The following is an 18,580-nucleotide window of genomic DNA, read 5'->3' as shown; positions in this document are numbered from 1 at the left end:
CTGTTATTGATGGTTGAGTGCAGTGGGCACACACAGCGCGGTCACCGTGGTAACACCGCTGTTCTCGGACAAATGTGTCGTAAAAGTGTCTGTAGTTCGACGGTGGAATGACTACAAACTCCCTTGAGTTGAACGAGCTCGTGTTAGACGGTTAGACAAGAAGAACACACCGACTCACCGCCGCATCCTGTCGTGGGGACGTGACCGAGAACACGGCTCCTCCGCCGCCTCGACTCCGCCCCTTCCATATTATGAATGCGGTGACGTCACGTCCACGGTGGAGGCTGTCTTTAAATAGCGGGGCTGTCCTCTTTTCCGCAGCCGCTGCTGCAATTCTGCGCAATAAAAAGCTGCACTGAGGGAGAAGAAGAAGAAGAAGAGCCGCCGAACAGCACTCCACAGCTTCACTTAACACACTTTTAACTCACGCCTAAAGGTAAAGAAAAAAAAAATGATGTGCCGCCATTTTCTCTCTCTACGTCGTTTAATGCTTGTGAAAAGCAGATGAAGCTCGGGATTCACCAACCTGCTGCGCACTTTACGTGAAGGGGAGTTCCTTTATCATCACTGCGATTGATTGGATGAACATTTCTCTTCCTGTTGCTGGTGTAGTTTGTTTTTGAAGCGATTACTTTTGGTGCAATGATGGCATGTTTTATATAAAACAGGGTTAGGTGAAGCAGAGTGATGAAGGCCTGTCAGTGTAAATTGTCTGTATATTTTATTGATATACATGTAGTGGTTCCAGTGTGATTTGAGCGCTATATAATGTGTTCTATTATATAATATGGCTCGATCTGATGGTGGGTTTGATATGAGGTGGTTGCATCATTGCCTGTGGCGATACGTGCTGCACAGTAAAGGCCTTGAGTTTGAACAGGAAATGCTCTGTATACACACACACACACACACATACCATAGTCTGTGTTTGTTAATACTGCTCATGATTAGTGTTCACTTTAACCTCCCGATGACCCACTGGTGATTTACTACTTTATCTAACTGTACTCCCTTTCCCCTCATTGATAGACCTACAGGATATATGTCTGACTGGATGAATGTTAATGGACGTACTCAGAAATTTCAGGGGCTCAGGTGGGGGGGAAAAAAGGGGGGGGCACCCCAACCCCCCTCAAAATGATTAAATTAACTAATAAAATAGTTAAAATAAAATTGAAAAAAACTGTTTCACAGACCTACTCAACAAGTCTTTACCAAATTACATATTTAAAAAAACAAAATGGCTGCTGCCTTTTAGGAATCACACTACTCAAATGCACACACACACATATATATATATATATATATATATATATATATATATATATATATATATATATATATATATATATATATATATATATATATGTGTATATATATGTACAGACTGCTATATATTTACAAAAGTGGCCATTACCCGATGATTAGGTGAAACACCCAAAGTATTATTTCCAACTAGTGCTAAGGGTCCAGGGCTGTTTGCAGGACTATTTGTCTGTTTCAGCCTGTGAAGTGTAAACTAAAACTTGTTGAGCCTTCCTACTGCACGGTGGGAATAATAAAGTTCGGCTTTGCTGCTGTTAAATTCCTCCGGCCTTTGCAATTCAAAGATTGTTTGATTGCATCTGAAATTTTAGCAGTCGCCTGCAACATATAACAGACCTGATTCCCTGTCAGAGCTCAGCCCGACTAGGTTGATCGAAAGTAAATGACATAGTTGTATTTGGGGAATTATGGCAGTACAGGATTCACAAAGTAGTCTTTATTCCCAGAAATCTGTATAATTAAATCTTTGACATAAACACCCATGTCGTTCTCTCTTTCCAACCATATTGCATTAAATTCTTAGCCCCAATCCTTACTGTCATCCTCATTCAGGTGTGCTACCAGGAAGTTTTTACGGCATGTTGCAAAAATAAAAAAAGGAAGTCTCTCCAGAGTGGAAAAGCCTCTGTTTACTGTAAAGTAATAAACTGTTTCTCTTGTGTGTGTAGAACAAACACAGGATACCTCAGGATTATAGAATGTTCTTACTGTCATCCTCATTCAGGTGTGCTACCAGGAAGTTTTTACGGCATGTTGCAAAAATAAAAAAAGGAAGTCTCTCCAGAGTGGAAAAGCCTCTGTTTACTCTAAAGTAATAAACTGTTTCTCTTGTGTGTGTAGAACAAACACAGGATACCTCAGGATTATAGAATGTTGTGCACTTCTGAGGGACAGATAATTGGATAAAGGGATATAACCGTCTTATTATTGTGTGCAGCCTCATGATTAAGTGAGGTCTTAAGTATCCCCCCCCCCCCTCCCTGAGAAGGTATTATTACCATCTATCAGATGTCACGTTCGCCATGTGACCAGCACCTACGAGAGAAATCACATAATCACGCTTGTGAAGCCCGGCGAGCACACAGCCACTGCAGAGTAGTAGTCGTCGGTACACTCATGGTCTTCCCTGCACGTACGCAGCAGCCTGCAGTACTTTCCCCGAGAGTGGTTACCATGGATACCTAGAGAGAGTAGAGCATGTGTCATCTGTGGACCATTTATGGGCGTAGCAGACGGAGAAGTGCTAAAACAGGAAACCTGTGGTTGATGTAAAGTTTGGTTTTTAGTCGATGGGGGGGTGAAAAGGTGAAGATTCATTTGTGTACGGCTGTTGAAAGAAAAGGGGAAATTCAAGCTGGACTCCATCAGCTGGAGGAAAGCAGTCACATCCACAGCTGTGAAGGCCTGCTGCTACCTGCCAGACACAGCAGCTCTTTGTTCTCCCCTCTCCCCCTCCCCTTTTATCTGCCATTTTCTTTTTCTTTTTTTTTTGCTATGTTCTCTTCCTTTCCCCAATGTCCAGCTATTTGACCTGCTGTGTCACTCACTGTCTCCCTGTGTCTTTCCACGTTCAACAGATGTCCACCAAGGAGAAGCTGATTGGTACTGTGATGAAGGAGGAGCATGTTGGGAGCAGGAACAAGGTGACGGTGGTGGGTGTAGGCATGGTGGGCATGGCCTCCGCCATCAGCATTCTCCTCCAGGTGAGACACAGAGAGGTTTTGGTTATGTAAATATGCGGTGTAGCAAAAGGGAAAAAAGGAAGATGAAAGTTGAACTGTAGTTGCACAGTTATTGCAGTATTTAGTTCAATAAACAAAAGGCAACATGTGGCTAAATCCACAGTCATAAGGTAATGCAAAAATATTCCACTTTCGGGGCAGTAAAGGTTTGATCTCAAAGGGTTAAAGTGACATTTGTGGGAAAAGCAAGTCTGAATATTACTTAGTAATACAGATCAAGACGAGGAAACGTTCACTTCCCCTCATGTTGTCCTCCAGTTAAAATGCAGCTTTTGCCTTAGCTGAGAACTAAAACAAACCATGATCGTTTGTTCGTTCGTTTGGTTTTTCTTCATTCTTGTATCAGAATCTTAAAGTGAGGAATAACAAGCAAAGTCTTTAGGGACCAGGCAGCAAGGAATTCCATCTTCCCATGTGTAAATAAATCAAACTGTGCACTCTGTGTAGGTCCAGTCCCAAAGCAGACGTCCTCAGCTGAAAACACAAGACGATAGTCCTCATGGTGACTCTACAGCAACCATCTAAAACTTTCGGAAAAGTTTGAAAATTCATTTAAAAAAAAAAAAAGGAATTTGTATTTGCTACAGCTTTGCAACTTGTAGTGAAATGTAGGCCCGGTTGTTAAGAAGTCCCTCTCCCATCTTTAAAAATAAACTTAATCAAATAAATCTAGGTGACAATTGACACACTTTTGCTGTTATGGTGGATTATGTGTGTAACATTTCAGAATTATATCTCAGACACTGAATGTTTGCCCTCATGTGGGTGTTTTAAGCCTCATGTGATGCAGAATGCACATTCTGTAGCACAGAAGAAGAACTGTAGTCCAATTCCTCTGCTGCTAAACAATCAGGCAGGGAAATGTGGCCAGAAAAACAACCCCTCAGACTTTTGTGTTATTTTACAATTATACATCAATTTGTTTCTCCTTCTTAAAGACTATAGTATTCAAATATTAAAGACATTATTCTAAAGTAGTATTTTCATTACAAATGTTCCTAAAGCACAGATTTGCTGTCTGTCAGTGCTGAGCTCTCAGAATGACCTGTCGTGTGTAAATGTGTGTCATCAGGACTTGTGTGACGAGCTGGCTCTGGTCGACGTCATGGAAGACAAACTGAAGGGTGAGGCCATGGACTTGCAACATGGATCCCTCTTCCTCAAGACACACAAGATTGTGGCCGGCAAAGGTGAGGAGTGCACAAAAACATAGCTGAATGGCCTGAACAGAAACTGTTATTCTTCTGCTGAATGTGAACAATATTTATGTATTTATTTTGTTTCAGACTACAGTGTGTCGGCCAACTCCAAGGTGGTGGTTGTGACTGCTGGTGCTCGTCAGCAGGAGGGCGAGAGCCGCCTCAACTTGGTGCAGCGCAACGTCAACATCTTCAAGTTCATCATCCCCAACATCGTCAAGTACAGCCCCAACTGCATCCTGATGGTGGTCTCTAACCCAGGTCAGACTGTGGAATGGAAATGTGGAGGTTGAAGTCGTATGAAACTGATTTTAAAGGCTCACTTCTCCTCGTTCTTCATTCCTCTCAGTGGACATCCTGACCTACGTGGCGTGGAAGCTGAGCGGCCTCCCCCGTCACCGCGTCATTGGCTCCGGCACCAACCTGGACTCTGCCCGTTTCCGCCACCTCATGGGAGAGAGGCTCAGCATCCACCCTTCAAGCTGCCATGCCTGGATCGTCGGAGAGCACGGAGACTCCAGTGGTATGTAGCTCCAACTATAAATAACCCCTCCGCTTATCTTCTGCTGTACCACTGGTTGGTCTCTTTTGAGTCTTCTTTGAATACTCATTCACATTTTTAATGCCTTTGTGTTTATAAATGTAATCAAGAGTGATGGAATGATTATTTATTTTATATCTGTTTCTCTTAGTGCCTGTGTGGAGTGGCGTGAACGTTGCTGGAGTTTCTCTGCAGAGCCTCAACCCACATATCGGGGCAGAGGGCGACACTGAGAACTGGAAAGCGGTTCATAAGAGCGTTGTTGATGGGTGAGTGCATTTCCTTTTTCAGTAAACCACCAATGTACTCCCTGAACTCCTCTGCAAAACTTTCTCACACTCTAGCCTTGTGTCCAGCACAAAGGTTGCAGCCATAAACATGGCGGAACACATCTTTAGGGTTCAATGGCCCAAGTTCACAGCAGCGATAAATATCAACGGTTAGTGTTGTGGTCACAAATCCCACCTGCCACTACTGTAATCAGTGGAGCGGCCTGTCCTTGGTGAGGAATGTGATCCATGGCAATGAGCCAAAGGCAAGCAGAGGCGTGTTACACTGGGTAGTACTGTGATATCATAGGTTTAATAAAAGCCACACTCTGTTCTTAAGCTCGTGGTTTACCAGGTTGTCAGGGAGCTCAGTGGCGTCCATGTCTAATGTGAACAATGTACCTCCCAAAAGAAAAGAAGTAAAAGGATAGTACTTATATAATTATTTTGGGAAATACATTTTTGTACTTTCCAGAGTTTTAAGTTGTATTGATTTTTTTGGTTATGCTGTCTTTACTATCGCTGGATTACTTGTTGTAATTCCTCCTTGCCTTAGTCGGTCTTATAGGTCCCATGTTATGCAAAATCAACCTTTTAATAATTTAAATCCTAATTTAAATACTCTGGAGGCCCGACCAGTCGCCAAAGTGTGAAAAAAGATGACTCACTCATGTTTTTGTGGTCCTCCTCAGTCTAAGTACAGGTGATAAAACATGCGACGTTGACATCCGCGCTCATTGGACGTCACAATGCGCTGAATTCCTGGAATTGTTGTCTCGCAGAGCTCTGCCTTGTCCATAAAACAGTCTGCGAAGTCCACGAAAAGTTCTATTCTTGGCTCCACAGTGCAGCACAGAGTTCTACACAAACTTCCAGCCTCAGAGGATTTATCTGTCCAGTGGATACATGTTATATATGACGGCAAAATGGCTGCTAAAGTCTGCAAATGATCACTTTTCCAAATGCTAACTGCTGTTAGCTCCCAGTAGCCTCTGTGGCTGATGTAATTTCCTGTCCCTTAAGTTTCGTTTAACTTTTTTTTTTTTTCTTAAAGAGATACTACTAAACCGAGCGTTCTGAACTGTTTTGGCAGGGTGATTGAAGTGCTGTGGTGCTTCATCCTTATGATATTTTGACCAAAGCATGTCACATACATGTTCATTAGGACACCAGGGAACTAGGTTAACTTGGAGAAATAGGATATATTACCTTTAATGTTCATGTACATGTCACCAGTGCACAACTTAAATATCAATTAAAGTCAAAAGGCAGGATTTTTAGGATGAAATCATATTTTTTTTTCACTTCAATACAGGAGTATTGCAGTTCTCTTTGTTGAGTATTTTCTCTGATTGTGCTGAACTGCAGAGCCTATGAGGTCATCAAGCTGAAGGGCTACACTTCCTGGGCCATTGGCATGTCTGTGGCTAATCTGGTGGAAAGCATCGTGAAGAACATGCGCAAAGTGCACCCCGTGTCCACACTGGTCCAGGTGAGGTCCCGTCACAACATCTCACCGTTGAACACTTAACACCAATTGCACATTTAGCACCGAACGAGCGACGCGTTTGCCCTGCTGACCTCGTCCTCCTCTCCTGTCTGTTAGGGCATGTACGGCGTGAAGGATGAGGTCTTCCTGAGCATCCCTTGCGTCCTGGGCAACAGCGGCCTGACGGATGTCGTAAACATGACACTGAAGCCCGACGAGCAGAAGCAGCTGGTGAAGAGCGCCGAGACCCTGTGGGGCGTACAGAAGGACCTCACCATGTGAGGACGCATCAGCACTGAAACCACACCAAGCACTGTTCGGTCACCGCCTCCCCTCCAGCCTGCTGTACCTCCTGTGTGTGTCCCCCACTGCAATGGACAAATTAGACCTACGAGTATCTAAAAAAAGGCTGAGTGTCTGTGCCCAAGATCGACGGAAGCTAGATTTTTAGTTTCAGATGTTGACACAAGGGTTATCATTTCCCACCTGCTTTCCTCGGTCTTATTAGTCAATAACCAACATATGTCTCACATCTTTAGCATCTGGACTCTTTCATAGAGAGAGTATCTACTGACTTTGTTGTGCGTCTATACATCAAATGTAAGGCCTTTGCGCATTAAATGTGTTATACTATGTATTCTATGTACTGTATGTAATTATGTACTGTTGCTGTTACTTCTGTGCACTCCTTGTTCTAGTTGGTATGTATGGCATGTTCTGATTGTTACCAGTTGGTTTTTCATCCACGCCGTTATCTCTGCTTATTATTATTTTTTTTATTAGTATTATTATTATTTGGAGTCAAATGGAGACATTCCATTCTCTATGAGGAAGACTTGTGATCTCGAGTCGTGGCGGCATCGCTGTTCATCACTGGGCCAAAACTCCTGTGATACCAACGTATCGAGAAAAGCAGTGAACTTGTTGGCACCGAAGCCTTTTTTTTTTTTTTTTAACACAACCAAACCACAAGTGCACTGATAGAAAAAAAAGAAACAGATATTGAAAGGGAAAGCTGAAGACAAGAACAGTCACAGCTGAGAGATTTTAAGGTGGTGCTAAGACGGTGACTTGCCACGGTTAAATCCAGCATAGAGATAACAGAGAGCCAACGGAAAGGGTCAACTAGGAAAATAACCTCAAGCTTAGCTTAGGAATATAAACGGAGGGTAACAATCTTGAAGGTGTTTTTTTTTTTTTTTTGCGCACACAATAAATTCCCTCAAAAAGATTTATATTTATTCAAGAACTCCTATTTTAAGATATTAAAACCAGTAACAGAAATGAATGAGAATATTTATAACCATTACTGCTGTTGAGATCTATTCATGTGTTAATGTTACAACATTAGATATGGTTGATGAATCAGTTATGGACTCACTGTCATGGCAGCTGGATATGACATCAAATAAATCTGCCAAGATGATGATGATACCAGTCTTGTTCCTTGTTGTGTTTGATTCTGTGTTTTATTCCGCCGAGTAAAAGGCGTTTGTTTTCACAGTGCTCATGGGAATGAAATATGGTCACTACTGAAAATTTAACAGGGACATATCAACTTTTTAATAATTTAAATCCTTTTATTTGGGACTCCCAGTGTGAAAAAATATGTTTTTGTGGTCCTCTTCAGTCTAAGTACAGGAGATAAAACATGCAATGTTGACTCCGGCGCTCATTGGGACATCACAATGCGCTAAATTCCTGGAATTGTTCTTTCGTTGAGCTCCGCTTTGTCCATAAAACACTCGAGAGTGCTGACGAGGACAACGGTATCCGAAAAGCCAAAGTCCGCGAAAAGTTCTATTCTTGGCTCCACAGTGCAGCACAGAGTTCTACACAAACTTCCAGCCTTCAGAGGATTTATCTGTCCAGTGGATACATGTTATATATGACGGCAAAATGGCTGCTAGAGCCTGCAAATGATCACTTAACCAAATGTTAACTGCTATTAGCTCCCAGTAGCCTCTGTGGCTGATGTCATTTCCTGTCACTGAAGTTTCATTTTACTTTTTTTTTTTTTTTTTTTAAAGGTGGACCTAGAGATACTACTAAACCAAGCGTTCTGAACAAAACTGTTTTGGCAGGGTGATTGAACTGCTGTGGTGCTATATTCTTATGGTATTTTGTCACAGACATGTTCATTAGGACACCAGGGAACGTTTTACCTGGAGAAATAGGGTATAATACGACCCCTTTAACTCTATACTAAACAAGAATGATTGAGTTTGATCAGGGACAATTAACCATTGTAGTATTTTATGAAAAAAAAACATATAAAATGGAAGAAGCACCATTATCCAATGTTATAATAGTTAACGAAAACTAACAAAATGACGAACTAAATTAGAAAAAAACATTTTTGATCAGTGAAATATAACTAAAAACTTGAAAAGTTGAAAAAATAAAAACAGTAACGAACTGAAACTGAATTGTATGTTTACTAACTACAATTGCAGCAAAAATGTGGTTAGTGTTCAATTCACTAAGGACACTAAGGACCTTTTTGAATCTTGCACCTGGCAAAAACTCCACATTACAAAAATCTAAAACGAATAAAACTAAACTAAGCATTTACAAAAAATTAACTCTAATAAACAATTTAAACAAATGTTTAGAAACAAAGCCGAAACCAAATTAAAACTATCCAAAACTATTATAACCACACCTGACATCTAACACAAAGATGTGAATCCTGTATATCTGAGTTAGTAATTCTGTTCTGGCAATGAAGTCAAAGTGTCTGATGACAATGAAGCTATTAGATCACATCAAATATTGGTTTGGAATTGGGGTCAAAACATGAAAGTGATTGGAAATAACTTCTAATACACTCACTGTTCACCCGTTAAACTGATTGTTAACATACAGTTTATCCAATCAGTCAATCACATGGCAGCAAGAAAAGTGACTTAAATGATTTTGAAAATGACATGGTTGTTGGTGTGAGAGGGTGTACTAGAGAATGGCCAGGAAGAGAGAAAAAGAAACTCAGACAACTCATTACTAGAACTAAGTTATTCAACAATCTGAACACACACCATGATGCAGAACCAGCTGCCACACCTGCCACCATGAGGTGTCATGGGTATCTAATAACGTGAAAATTCAATTATCAATTGAAATGATGTCAGAGAAATTAACCATTAAATCAGATTTACTTTATTTGCACTGATTTACATAAATCTACAGATATAAAAGAACAGGTGGTTGATTTGGAAACAAGAAAAAAAAAAAAAACAGCAGATAACCTATCATACATTTCAAAGTGCATTTAGTAAAAGGCTAATTTAAATGAGACCTGTTTTTAAACTTTACATAAGTTAACTTTTTTTGATTAGTACTATAGTCCTTTATTTTATTTTTTTCCCCTCTCCAACACTCTCACAACGTTTTGCTGAAAACTGGACATAAGTGGACAGCACAAGGAAAATAGAAAAGTAAAAAAAGAAAATAAACGTTTTCTTTGTAATACTTTTTAGAATGCAAGTATGTCAAGACTGTGACCAGCATTAATTAGAGAGTGTACAGAGTTAAACGACCACTGTACGTGACTGGCTGGGTAAAGCAGTCAGAGGGTAAACCTGAGCAGCGGACACAAGATGAAAGCACCTCACTCACGCTGCTGTAAAGACAAACAGATCAGGGGGGAAAGAAAAGTGATCAGGAAACCAAAACCCAACTCATTTAAAGACTGAACCAGCACAGAGACACAGTTCAGGTCCACAGTCATCTACACTTCTACTGTATGAAATGAGATTCATGGCCACTGAATATGACCCAGACCTCACACAGCATTTAATCCTGAGCCCGAACTCCTGTCCTTCCCAAAAGGTTACCCTGGGTATTTATATCAGAGGCTAACCTTTTCACTTTGAGGGATGTGGAGCTCTGGACAAATGAGGCTCTCTACAAAGCCCCTCTCTCTACTCACCCCTGACAATTTGTGCTTACTAACCAAATTACTTTGTCTGGCAAAAAAGGGGCTGTTAACAGAACCTGTGGGGCCACCCTGCACTGCAGCATACACAGGTCCACACACCAACTCATAACCCGGCTACACCACAAACGCTCAGTCCACATGTCGCATTCATTACACACAGTCACAACACCTCACTTTCACCAGTATGGCATGTGCAGGTTTTCATGTCAACCCCAGTACCTGTTACACAAAACAGAGTGTTCTTCCATATATACACCGTCAAGGGCCACACATGTCACACATGTTTTTGTGTCTGGGACATGATTGTTGATGTATAATAATCTTAAAGACATTTTTTGTTCACAAAACAACAAATTGTCACTCTACAACTGTGGCCACTCGGTTTGAAACGTTCCTGTGGTAAACAAGATGGTCCAACTGCTCAGATTTCTAGTCACAGAGATTAAAAAGAAAACGAGCAGCAGTTCAAAATACAAGAAGAAATTAAAAAGGGAGTAAAACAATTGAAGGGAGTAGAGGAGAGAAAGGAGATATGTAAGCTTGCAGTCAGTCAGTGTGGAGCTCAATAGAGATCGCTGAGGCCAGCAGTCTTGCGGGCTTTCTGCATGAGGGCTCGAAGCTGGAACTGCTTCCTGGACAGAAGACGTACGTGCTGCAATGAAAGAGAATCCGAGTTCATTAATAAGAAATGTAAGGGTTATGCAGAGGCTAATCAGCTGATCAGAACCAAGTGGAAACGGGTTGTGACGTCACACATAAGAATCAGAACTCCCGTTTTGAAGCCTTGACATTAGGGATTTGGTCTGCACCATGTTTTGCAAACAGGCGCCTATTCAAGAATACCGGCTGTCAATCACACTGCTGTCCACTCATATGTACAGTGCTTTATCATCAATTTTTATTTACATGGTAATATAATTTTCTGTTTCCACAAGCTTGACTCGCCCTAATAACTTTGCTTTTCCATTAGCGATAGTACCTGGTACTTGTTTAGTAACTGCTCAGGTGAGTTTTCAAGTGAGCCGACGATACTATGTGTAACGTCCTCACACTGCTGTGCACTGATTGTGCCGTCACAGGAAGCGGTACAAGAATCAAAGCCAATAATACTGAACTGCAGATCAGTTAAAAAGATGAAACAATCCTGAAAACTGAGTTAATCTCCAACATTTAGAAAGGAAATGTCAAAATCTCATCATTTAACAGAGGCGTCTGGTGTATTTGGCGACAGCACTGCCGAAAACATCACAACCCCTGCTGTTGTGTTTCAGTTCAATGTGTCAGATGAAGTCTGTGCTCTTGTACAGAAGTCTGTACGAGAAGTACTGAACAAATCTTTTTAAATGACTGATTCTAATGATTCACACACATGATTCAGTGCATCGAAAACAACTGCATTACAAGTGACCAGTCAATGTGTGTCGCATATAAAACAAAGTCACAGTAGTTTCATGCAGCTGTGCTGAGATGACTCCGCCCACATTGAGAAGGTACTATATTGTAACGTAAAATCACCCCCTGGTGACTATTCAATATATTCTTTCTTCCGTGTAGTAGTATGTAGTACGTGCAGTATATGATCAGAACCTTTTTAGCCATTTTAGAGACCAGACTGAAAAAAGTGTGATCTTTTATTTTCAGATGCAGTTGACTTGGCCGCTATATCCTTTTCAACACCTTATAAAAATGAACTATTACAAAAAGTGTGAGTGAATGGTTGTTTGTCTCCATATGTGGTCCTGCGATGGCCTGGCAAACTGTCAGGGTGTACCCTGCCTATCACTCTATGTCAGCTGAGATAGGCACAGCACCCCCCGCGACCCTTCGGTGGAGGATAAAGCTGACATTTTGTATTTATATGAGTGTATCTTTTATGTGTGTGTGATTATTTAAATGCATTGACCAAATTATTTGTTGTTGTGTTTCGTCTAATTTCTTATATTCCTGTGCAGGTGCTGAAGGTGAAGTCACCTTAAGGAAAACCTCCAGGTCTATGACGTCCCTGCGGAGAGCCTCTCCCAGGTAGAAGATAGTGTCCTCAATGGCGTTCTCCTCAGCATACAGGTTCAGGATCTGTTTGTAAAGCGGTGCGGTTGGCACGATGACGTCATCAATGTCATTGTTCTCCGACTGGTTCTCCATCTTCTCCAGAGCCTCGCTCAGCTCGTCGTCCTTTCTCTTGAGCAGCTCGATATTTCTGTCTACCTCAGTCTATGACACAGGAAAAACCATAAGGTCCCGAGTTTATTTTCTCATTTTGGAAAAGATGATAATAAATAGAAGGCATACAAAAAATATGCAGATGCAAGTTTAAAAAGAGAAGGCTCGCTCACCACTTCTTGGTCCAGTCTTGAGACCATCTCCTCTAATTTCTGATGTCCTTTCTTCAGGTCTTCCTCTGTTCGCTTCAGAGCATCCAGTTCAGCCTGAGCCCTGTCCATCTCCTCCTTCATCCTCCAGCGAAGCTTGTCACTGACTGCTGAAATGAGAGATGCACGGATGGTGTCCTCGCCGATGGTACCATCCCGACTTGGACCTTATGTGAAAGCAAAAAGTAAAAAGAAACTTTTCGTCAACTCATCAATATTTCCATGTTTATTCTACAAAATGGTAACAATAGTCACAGAAGTAAACAGAAAATATCTGCATTTAAGAAGCCATAACTTATATTACAAACAGAAACCACTCTCAAACTGATTAATCAATTATCAAAATAGTTGATTATTACTTTATTGGTCAATTGTTAATTTTTTAACAGATTCATTTCATTGTTGCAACTCTGAATTTAACAGACCATTTCAACTGTAGTGAATAAAGCTTTTTAGTGGATTGCATAATTTTGAAATGTTTCTCATTTACAAACACATTTGTAAAATGAGACTTTCTAATATTATCTTATATAAACTCCAGTGTCAAAAGCTACTAAACACCAGGTTATGTAAGTGTAAAGTGCACTGATGGTGGTGGATGTCTTCAGAGTCATGACCACCTCATGTGTCGTCTGCACGTCAGCGCTACAAATGTCAGAGTTGATCAGGCCTTATGATCTCAGGTAGTTTTCAGGCAAACCCATTGCTTCTTCTCTGCTAAATATAGGATACATTTAAACTCCTCCTCCACGCTGGTCCACCACCAGCATGATGATCATTGGTCGCATGATGATCATTCTGTCTTTGTGTGCAGTTACTGTTCCCGTCCTAAATATATCAGCGTGTGCTTCAGAGGTGTAGGGTGAGCGCGCCTGAGTGGGGGCTGTTAATTTCTCTGCAGGGTCATCCTACCATTTGACCTTTAATGCTTGATGATCTAGTTACAGTAATGACCTTTAAATATCGTCTATGAACCCCAAGAATATCATATGTAGGTTGAAGTTTGAGTCAGAAGGTCAAGTGTCTTGGGTCAAAGTTAAATAGCAATCACAGAAGTCAAGTCACTATTGTAAACCTTGATATAACAGAAGCTGTTGTACAAATACATGGTCTTACAAACACAATTTGTGCATAGCGTTTGTGCCCATTTTTGTTACACGTGATGTTATTGTGATCAGGCAGTCCCGGCATTTCTGATTAATTTATGAATCACAAAAAAATGTTTTGAATGTGATTCAGAGCATATAGACATCATAATCTGAAGCAAAAAGCTGGAAAAACGTTCCGCTAATGTACTTGGCACCCCTTCTGTACATTCTGACCCAGTCTCTGGGGATGACTGATCTCGACAGTGAAAGTAACACATACCAACTGTGGAGACTGGAGTCTGGGTGGGGTAGTGTGCAGGACCTCCAGTGGCTGTGTAAGAGTTGCTCCCTGGGTACTGGTATCCAGGATAGCCTCTGTAAAAGCATGCATTATTAATCAACAGCTAACACTTATTATTTTCTACTTTGACAAACTTAAAAGATGTAGCTGACACAGCTGTCCTGGATTTTAGCAATGAATACACACATCTGCTTCAAAAGAAAAGTGTTTTTTGGTGGGAAATGCAGTGTACAAAGTGACTGAGAGTTCTGAAGGTTTGAGAACTGCTAGGCAAACATCTTACCCAGGGGTAGGGTTTGCGCCGTAGGTTGACACAGCAGGCATGCCAGGCATGTAGGAAGCTGAGATCAGAGCAGAGAGAGAGAGAGAGAAATTATTAGGTCTGCTTTGCTTTGTGTGAGCACCATCTGGTGCTGAATTTAAAAAAGTACATTACTTGAAATGAGCTGTATACATTTTTAACTGACTCAATAAGTTAACACTTCTGTTATGACTTCAAATGCAGACTGTGGACCCTGCTGTTCAACCAGTTGACACTGTACAACAAAATCTCAGACACTAAGATTTCCTAGTTTGTAATAAAAACTTGTGTCACTCACGATTTGGGGGTCCAGTTGCTTGGAAGGATTGGTAGGGGGCTTGTGTAGTGGGACGAGAAAACACAGGGGGCTCCTCTCCAAACACCACAATCATCACCTGAATGAGGCCATACAGGTCTGACTGAGGCTGAAAGACAAACAGTGAAGGTTAAAGTTTTAAAACAATTGCAAATCATCAATCAGTTTGACTTAAAAATTGAGACACACCTATGGTATGGTTCACAAATCCTTTGTGCTGATATTTGTTTCAGAAAGTCTAAATTACAAAAGCTCTGCAACAGTGTTTGCATTGTTGTTTTTAAATTATTATTCAATTTAACCAGTTTTTCCTTGTGACACGTTCTGAATCACTGTGATGGTATTAATAAAACAATTTATGATTCAAAAATGTGAAAATCTCAAACTTACATGCTTCCACTCGTGTAGATAAGGCAAGTAGATCTTTCCATTTGCATCAATGTGCTTGCCTGTTTTGATCATCATGGCACTGGTAGGTTTGACAAAACATATGGGGGGGTTGAAGGGATATGTGTCTAGCAACCACAGACACACTGGGATGTTGTAGACATTGCCTGATGGAAAAAAAAGCACACACAAAATTTAAATGCGACTCCAAGTCTAACACTCTACAGCATTTTCATATACTGTTTATTTTTATTATTATCATTATTATTATTTTTTTTCAAATCACATGGGATCACCATCCATCCATCCATCCATCCATTTTCTACCACTTTATCCTCCAGATGCTGCTGTGCCAATCTCAGCTGACAAAGGGCGATAGGCGGGGTACACCCTGGACAGTTCACCAGTTCATGACTGGGCCACATAGAGACAAACAACCATTCACTCTCACACCTACGGTCAATTTAGAGTGCCCAATTTACCTAATCCCCATATTGCATGTTTGTGGACTGTGGGAGGAAGCTGGAGAACCCGGAGAAAACACATGAGAAATCAACTAAATAAATAAAACGTGATTTACCTCTGTAGCTCACTGGTACTGTCCCAGTCAAGCTCATCAGATCTCTTGTGGAGCCATCATTAAACACTGAAGTACAAGAAGATATCATGTCAACAAGGAAATTATAGCCTTTAAAATATACCATCATTATATAAACAATAAAAATACAAAAAAACAATCATTTAACTCACCATAAGCATCCATAACTGGCTTCAAGTCCTTGTACTGGGAGATGACATTGGTAATCTCGCGTACAGAAAGATCTCTGTATTTGTATTGCTGGAGAGTGCCAACAAAGAGAAGGGAAATGTGTTTGTATTAGTGCATTAAGTTAATATACACCTGGTGACACTGAGGTTTAAAGAGCTTTAACGTTTTAGATTTAATAAGAGAATTACAGGGTACCTCACAATACGATACAGGATACCAATAATATCACAATACAACAATTATGTTATAATCAATACTTTGCAAGACAATCATATAGCAATACATCACAATATCTGTTGAACTGAAGTAAATCAAATGAAAAGTGAAAGTGAAAAGTTACAAGTCCAGGATTTCTCTATTTATTCCCAACATAAAGAACAAAGTGTGCAAAGTCTATGTATTAAATGTGGAGGGGGCATCTCTTACAAACCGTTTACTGCCATTATCCTGCTGTAAACACCCTCTTATTTTGACAGGTAACCCCCACCCAAGTTGCCCTCATTCATTTGACCACCAATAGGAGAAATTAAGTAGCCACACCCAGCAAATGAAACTGGCAGGGACTGATTACTTTAGAGTGCCTCAATTTATTAATTAAAATATCATATTAGCCTTGGTATTGTGATTATCACATTGTACAAGGAAGGACGATGAAATATCACCAAATTTGATATTTTGACACAACCCCAATAAGTGAAGGTAGTAATTTCAACAAACCCCCCAAATTTGCTCACTGTTTCAATAAAAATATCAGCTACTTAAATGCACCACTGCATTAAAATGATAAAAGTACTGTCAGGGTCAAAAGTCAGGGACAGAACCAGACCGATTGTATCTCGTTCTGACCATGTCCAAAATCTCACAGCATGTTCTTAGTTTTGTTTAAGGCTTTGTAAACCGTGAGTACATAGTATGTACTCACAGAACATGTATATTATAAATAATTGTCTATTTAAACTGTACAAACCACACTTGAAACATTTACACTTTATTAAACACAAACTGTTCGTCTTTTTTCTACATCAGGAAATATTATATTTTGCAGGCAACAACGTACTAGTTTTCTTATTTGAATCGTGTACTTGGTGAACTACCGGCCGAACAAGAGCAAATCAACATGCTTTAAAACTTTAAACCTGACATTTTACCTTGGAAACATGTTTCATTAAATTGGTCATGTTTGCTAAGTTGTTGAGCCAGACGTTGTAACAATACAAGGTACAGTAGCTTACTATGTATTATTAGCCAGCCCTGACAACAAAAGTATATATTTATGAACAAACCACTGCTGTCGGCGAAACTGGACGCTTATTACGTAATTCTCAATTGCAGGAAATCTTAATCCCTCACTTAGCTATTAGCTCCATGTTAAGTATCGGTAACTTAAGCTAACTTGCTATTGTTGGCAAATTGTTGCCACAACAGCAGCAACATCAACAGCAGACTTACCTTCAGCATTTTCTTCAGGGCATTTTCATTGACAACTGCCATTGTTTCCGTGTGTTTGTCTGTACCGTTCTTGTCAAGGATTTGTGTGAGTAACCGGCTGTCTTTTTCAGGCCAGCTAGGATGACAGCTAACGCTAGCTAGCAGGACTTCACTAAATGCTAGGCTAACGTTAGCCCAGACTAGGGGCCGACGACAGTTAAGACACTATTCGCGTTTGTATATGACACTGTTCCGTCTAACACCAGTGGTGTTTGGGTTGGAGATGTGTCCAAATTCGATAAACCAAGTGAGAACAGGAAAATAGACGAAAACAGTGAAGAAAGAGGCCGACAAACAAACACCCCGATGAACAACACAAGGAATTTCCGGCTGTGTTGCTGACAGCTTCCGGTCCCCGTGTGACGTGTTATTTCTTCTGAAGGATATTATTATTTATTATACTATACTTTTTGAACAAGTGTGCGATTGATTTGGTTGTTAGCTTGAAAATTTCACAAACACAAATGCAAGTTTTCTGGAATTTCCCATACTTGTATAGGGTTTCTCATGAATTCAAAGAATATTATTACATATTTATTTTAATATTTATATTGATATTACGTACTATTAGTATCTTCATCTATTATCTTCACTCTTATTATTTGAACTGTTCTAAATGTATCAGAAATATCAAATGGGTAAAGAATATGTTATGAAACAAACTGCAATACAAGACTGTTGCATGGTTTCTGAAAAAATAATATTTAACAAATGTTTTTATTAAATGGCAGAACATGTAATAACAGATTGTTCAGACATATAACAGGTTGCCCCAAAACCTCTTGTAAGACATTATTAAAAAAAACATTAACTGGGAGATTGTGGGGACTTACTAACAATATCTGGTAAAATAAATGAGTTAAAAACATGTTTTAAAATGTGCTCTGTAATACTGGAACAGAAACAATTGCACATTAAATTCCTCTGGATTAATGTGGAGTACTGCTTTGATGTTTTATGTGGGAATAAGATTAATTTACTGAAAATGGGTGGTGATTTTTTTGTGTGACTTTTTTGGAATGTGTATATCACACTTTTTATCTGTTTTTGTTTGT

At 40.2% G+C, this 18,580-nt stretch overlaps 2 protein-coding genes across 2 annotated transcripts; one reads left to right on the top strand and one right to left on the bottom strand.

Moving 5' to 3' along the window:
• Positions 1-273: 273 nt before the first annotated feature.
• Positions 274-8,000, top strand: ldha (lactate dehydrogenase A4). The gene is made up of 8 exons (XM_083893514.1): positions 274-436; positions 2,904-3,029; positions 4,141-4,258; positions 4,355-4,528; positions 4,617-4,790; positions 4,960-5,077; positions 6,446-6,569; positions 6,684-8,000. Exons 2-8 carry the CDS (start codon positions 2,904-2,906, stop codon positions 6,846-6,848), a joined length of 999 nt encoding a protein of 332 aa, XP_083749640.1. The 5' UTR covers positions 274-436; the 3' UTR covers positions 6,849-8,000.
• Positions 8,001-9,702: 1,702 nt separating this feature from the next.
• Positions 9,703-17,843, bottom strand: tsg101a (tumor susceptibility 101a). Its single transcript, XM_083893611.1, has 10 exons — positions 17,487-17,843; positions 16,019-16,106; positions 15,849-15,914; positions 15,272-15,435; positions 14,864-14,990; positions 14,548-14,605; positions 14,244-14,338; positions 12,840-13,042; positions 12,478-12,717; positions 9,703-11,158 (listed from the first exon to the last, which is right to left on the bottom strand). Exons 1-10 carry the CDS (start codon positions 17,526-17,528, stop codon positions 11,069-11,071), a joined length of 1,173 nt encoding a protein of 390 aa, XP_083749737.1. The 5' UTR covers positions 17,529-17,843; the 3' UTR covers positions 9,703-11,068.
• Between the last annotated feature and the right edge of the window lie 737 nt (positions 17,844-18,580).

This window comes from Microchirus variegatus (genome assembly GCF_963457635.1).
Source record: "Microchirus variegatus genome assembly, chromosome: 8".
Taxonomy (NCBI): Eukaryota; Metazoa; Chordata; class Actinopteri; order Pleuronectiformes; family Soleidae; genus Microchirus; species Microchirus variegatus.
Note: the sequence above shows the minus strand (reverse complement) of the source record. Positions and strands in the feature narration are given on the sequence as shown.

Bases quoted from the DNA above. Each gene is read 5' to 3' on its own strand.
- ldha (XM_083893514.1), top strand. From the start codon at position 2,904: ATGTCCACCAAGGAGAAGCTGATTGGTACTGTGATGAAGGAGGAGCAT. The intron at 4,791-4,959 runs GTATGTAGCTCC...TGTTTCTCTTAG, and splicing joins AGAGCACGGAGACTCCAGTG to TGCCTGTGTGGAGTGGCGTG. The intron at 5,078-6,445 runs GTGAGTGCATTT...GCTGAACTGCAG, and splicing joins CATAAGAGCGTTGTTGATGG to AGCCTATGAGGTCATCAAGC.
- tsg101a (XM_083893611.1), bottom strand. From the start codon at position 17,528: ATGGCAGTTGTCAATGAAAATGCCCTGAAGAAAATGCTGAAG. The intron at 15,915-16,018 runs GTGAGTTAAATG...CTTGTACTTCAG, and splicing joins GCCAGTTATGGATGCTTATG to TGTTTAATGATGGCTCCACA. The intron at 14,991-15,271 runs GTAAGTTTGAGA...TTTGTCTTTCAG, and splicing joins ATCTACACGAGTGGAAGCAT to CCTCAGTCAGACCTGTATGG.